This window comes from Coregonus clupeaformis, chromosome 20, assembly GCF_020615455.1.
Source record: "Coregonus clupeaformis isolate EN_2021a chromosome 20, ASM2061545v1, whole genome shotgun sequence".
Classification (NCBI taxonomy): Eukaryota; Metazoa; Chordata; class Actinopteri; order Salmoniformes; family Salmonidae; genus Coregonus; species Coregonus clupeaformis.
Window position 1 is genome coordinate 64,193,940 of NC_059211.1, and position 4,703 is coordinate 64,198,642.

Sequence of the window (4,703 nt, forward strand, 5' to 3'; positions counted from 1 at the left end):
TCAGTGTGTGTGTGTGTCTGTACCTGTGTTTTTCAGGTTCCTACCTGGACTCATGGTGACTGGGGCTTTGATCTAGACATTCTGGTATGGTACACTCATGCTCTCTCTCTTTCACACACACACACACCCCAAGGAGTCGTAATTACTTCCAACTGCTCTCAGTCTTTGATGGGGGAGGAAGGGTGAGAGTTGTGGAGGAGAGAAGGAGGAGGCGCAGGGGTTGGAGGTCTGCAGTCTGTACACACCTGCTGTGGAGGGCGAGTGGTATTCAGGTGGGAGGAGTGTTTTTTAAGTAGGATGATTGGGGGTATTTCAGAGGGTTTCTTTCCGAGCTCTCCTGTCCAGTTTGGATTAACCTCAAACACCTGAGTTGGCGTTCGGTACAGGTAGGATCCTTGGTCACATTCATTAGAGCACACTGTAGCAAGTCATTTTACAACAGAAAATGAAAACAAGTGTTTCTTCTCCCTGTTTCGGACCATTTGTTTCCTAGTGAATACAACCCTGTTATGGTATGTTCCAGGTATAGAACCTGCTGCTGTGAGTTCCTGGAGGAAACCCCTGCGAGGAAACCCTTCCTGTCTGGCCTGCTTCTACGTCAAACACCTGTATTGGGCACCCAGGTAAGAGGGTCTAGTTCATTAGGGCAACGGACCATGTTTTTAAATGCGCTTCAACCGATTAACTCAAATGAATGTCTTATTGGGCAAGTCCAGGAAGTCCCTCCTTGTTTCAGTCCATTTTCTTCTGTTTGGTGTCTAATGAACAGGCCCCAGGTAGGACCTTTCCACTGTCTGGTTTAGTTTAGACTCAGACACCTCTATTGGCACGCAGGTAGGAAACCCCCTATTAATGTCCACTTTGGTTCAGCTTCAAACACCTTCATTGGCAAGAGATGAATAACAACTAACCATTTTGGACCTGTTGTTTCTGAAGGAGGGGTAGTCTACTGGGCTAGTCAGTCAGTCTACTAGGGGTTAAAGGGGTGAGGTTTTTCCAAAGGAAACCCCATTCCACTGTCCAAACTACTCCAGCCTCAACACCTTCTCCGACACACACATACACACACACACACACACACACACCTTCTCTAGCATGAGATTGAAGAGCTGTTGTCACGATGGGGTCACTCAGTAGAAACCTCCTTGGCTCTGGTGACAGACGGTCACAGGGTTTCATAGGGCTCTGGTCAAAAGTAGTGCACTATATAGGAGGCAATATGGTTCCATTTGGGCCGTTACTACAATGTGACTGCAGTTAGACTGATCCCTTCTAGATGGCAGTATTTACCAGTGAATGAGAGGATATGTCATTCAAGGTTCACTGGTTTTCTGCCTTCCTAGTTCTTACACAGGGCTCAATATCCTGGTCCATGCTGCTTGTTAGTTCCTTGGCTACGCAGACTCCTTGCTCCGGCCAAGCACTACGCCATGCCCACGGACGTGTGTTTCTTCTGTAGCGAACGACAGAGCAGTGGAAGAATTTAGTGTGAGTCGTCAGGCTAGGTTGTTATACCAGGTTAGAGAGCGCATGCTCTCTTCTATCACAATGAACAAGGTAAAGGGAAAGGGGGATACCTAGTCAGTTGTACAACAACTTTAACCCAACCCCTCTGGTCAGGTGACAGTGGAAGTGGCGAGGCTGGGGAATTAATAGTAATAATGAATAGTAATAATGAATAGTAATAATGAATAGTAATAATGAATAGGCCGATTTCAAGCTGGGGATCAGTCATTAGACTACCTACTAATAAAAAGCCAAATGTCAACTTCAGTCATTAGACTACCTACTAATAAAAAGCCAAATGTCAACTTGTTGAAAGTAACCTACAATATTCTATAAAGTTCATGTGACCTGTTTCTCTCTCTCTCTCCTCATGTCTTTGTAGAATGTGTCTCTATTTATAGTCAGCTTGGTCATCTCTCTCCATTCCTTAGAGTCTGGAACGTGTCTGCGTGCTTTACCCCTCACACACACATCCATCGGCCCAACCCTTGCATTTAAATAACTTTCACTGTCTGACTGACTGACTGACCACCTCCATGTCTCCTCAGAGAGAGAGAGAGAGAGAGAGAGAGAGAGAGAGAGAGAGAGAGAGAGAGAGAGAGAGAGAGAGAGAGAGAGAGAGAGAGAGAGAGAGAGAGAGAGAGAGAGAGAGAGAGAGAGAGAGAGAGAGAGAGAGAGAGAGGTGGCTTTTGGGCCACATGTCTTGGTGGTGTCAGTGAGAGTGTGTACTGCAACAGACAGACACCCACAAAGCGTGGTCGTGGACCTGAGGACTTCAAGCTTGACCATCGGAAGACAGACAAGGTGACTGGACCGGATTATATTGGATTATTACATGATATTACATACTGGGATTATATTCCGGATTATGACAAAATTATGATAACTCAAAGCTAACTCACAGATGAGAACTGATACTGTACTGTACCGTCCAAGAGAAGAAAAGCTGTGACAGAGGCTAAAAGTATCTTCAAAAGAGGAAAAGGTGGGCCGGCTCTTTTGAATTCAGCAGTTGGATGTAAATACTGGATTTTATGGACGTCCAGTTTTCAAGTACTCAAGAAATATATCAGAGGACGGAATAAATATATATGTAAGGACACAAGAAATATATGGACTCAAGAAGATATTCTGACTACACAAGAGTGTGCCAATTTGATGTGTATGCACAGTGGATCAGTCAAAGCTCTTCTAAACACGTGTGATCCAGAGAGAGAGTTTCACCCACGAGGCCGACAAGGGACGGCTGCATTTTGACATGTTTTCTTTGTGACATACCGTGAGTCACACAGTCCCTAGTGTCCCGGCAGAGACAGCGGAGCGAGAAGCAACCACCCATGCACAAGCACACCTGGTTCATGAGTCGATACATTCAAGACTTGCTTTGTGTTGTCACGTTTTCCACTTCATCCTACTCCAGTAGAGGACAGACACCCCCCCCCCTTACCCCACAAACTCTCACCTCTGACCTCTAACCCTTTGACCTCTGAACCCTGACCTCTGAACCCTGACTCCTGACTATGAACCCTCAGGGGGGTCAGTACCTCAACAAGGCGGCGGTCTTCTCCTCGCTTGGCGCTGCCCGCCTCTCCCAGCTGGCCCTGGGCTGCTCGGTGGTCGCCATGGTGAGCCACAGTGCGGGCTACAGCGGCGGGTCGTACGGCGTGTTCTGCATGGCGGTGTGGTGTGCGTGCTTTGGCATGACGACGGTGGTGTTCTTCCTGGACGCCACCCGTCTCCATGCCTGTCTGCCCGTCTCCTGGGATAACCTGACGGTGGCATTCGCCGCCCTGGCGACCCTCATGTACGTATGACATCACATCACCGTAATCATCATAACATCATCAAAATGAGACAAACAAGTCTGAAACGTCATGACATCACTGACTAACCGTGACACCACTAACATGACATCACTAAACATGACATCTCCTTATCCTCTCCTCTTCCTCTTCCTCTTCCACCAGGTATGTGACAGCCTCGGTTGTGTACCCGGTCTACTTTGTCAGAGCAGAGTGCCCCTACGCTGGCTGTGAGGTCCGGAACTTCCGCGTCGCCGTCACTGTCTGCTCCATCACTGGCTCCCTGGCCTACGGCGCCGAGGTGATCCTCTCCCGGGCCAAACCGGGCCGGGTCGTGGGCTACATGGCAACCGTCTCCGGCCTCCTCAAGGTCGTCCAGGGCTTCGTGGCGTGCATTATCTTCGGAGCTCTGGCGAACGGGAGCGAGTATTCTCGTCACGTTGCTACAATTTACTGCGTGGTTGTCTATGCCGTCTGCTTTGCCATGACAACCGTCGTGGTTATATTGACCGTGTCCGGTCGCACAGGGTGTTTGAAGTTACCGTTCGACCGGTTTGTTGTTGTTTACACACTCCTGGCGGTTCTTCTCTACCTCAGTGCCTCCGTCGTCTGGCCTGTGTTCTGCTTCGACAGGAAGTACGGGTCGCCAGAGCGACCGTCGTCATGCCCGCGGGGCCGGTGTCCATGGGATAGTAAGGTTGTCGTGGCGGTGTTTAGCTTCATCAACCTGGCGCTGTACGTCGCCGACCTGGTGTACTCACAACGGATACGCTTCGTAACCCAGCAACCACGGGTGTAGAACAGAATGGAATGGGATAAAACTTTATTGTACACCCTGAGGTGAACATTCACACAAAGACAATATGCTTTGTCTTCCACCACCAACCACTGGTGAGGAGTAGAATAGGATGAGTAGGTATACTGTAGCTAACTATTGAGTCAGAGAGGAAGGGACTCAATGACAGCTAACATGACCGACTTGACTATTCATCAAACAATCAATCAAATGTATTTATAGAGCCCTTTTTACATCAGCAGAAACCCAGCCTAAAACCCAAAACTGCAAGCAATGCAGATGTAGAAGCACGATGGCTAGGAAAAACTCCCTAGAAGGCAGGAACCTAGGAAGGAACCTAGAGAGGAACCAGGCTCTGAGGGGTGGCCAGTCCTCTTCTGGCTGTGCCGGTGGAGATTATAAGAGTACATGGCCATTAAGGCTGTTGATTGAGTGTATATCGCCTACTTGTATGAATCTGTCACCCTCTTTTAATCAAGGGCTTATAGCTGCCAGACGATCTCACAACCAATATTATTATTCAGTCTTTATGCACATAACAGCCAGCTAACCCTGCTACCACACCCCATTCGGGTGATACTGTACCGCAGTAACTGACC

At 48.5% G+C, this 4,703-nt stretch overlaps 1 protein-coding gene across 1 annotated transcript; it reads left to right on the forward strand.

Annotated features, from left to right (window-relative positions):
* The first annotated feature begins 2,149 nt into the window (after positions 1-2,149).
* LOC121534295 (myeloid-associated differentiation marker-like protein 2) lies at positions 2,150-4,366 on the forward strand. The gene is made up of 2 exons (XM_041840926.2): positions 2,150-3,310; positions 3,474-4,366. Exons 1-2 carry the CDS (start codon positions 3,027-3,029, stop codon positions 4,105-4,107), a joined length of 918 nt encoding a protein of 305 aa, XP_041696860.1. The 5' UTR covers positions 2,150-3,026; the 3' UTR covers positions 4,108-4,366.
* The last annotated feature ends 337 nt before the right edge of the window (positions 4,367-4,703 follow it).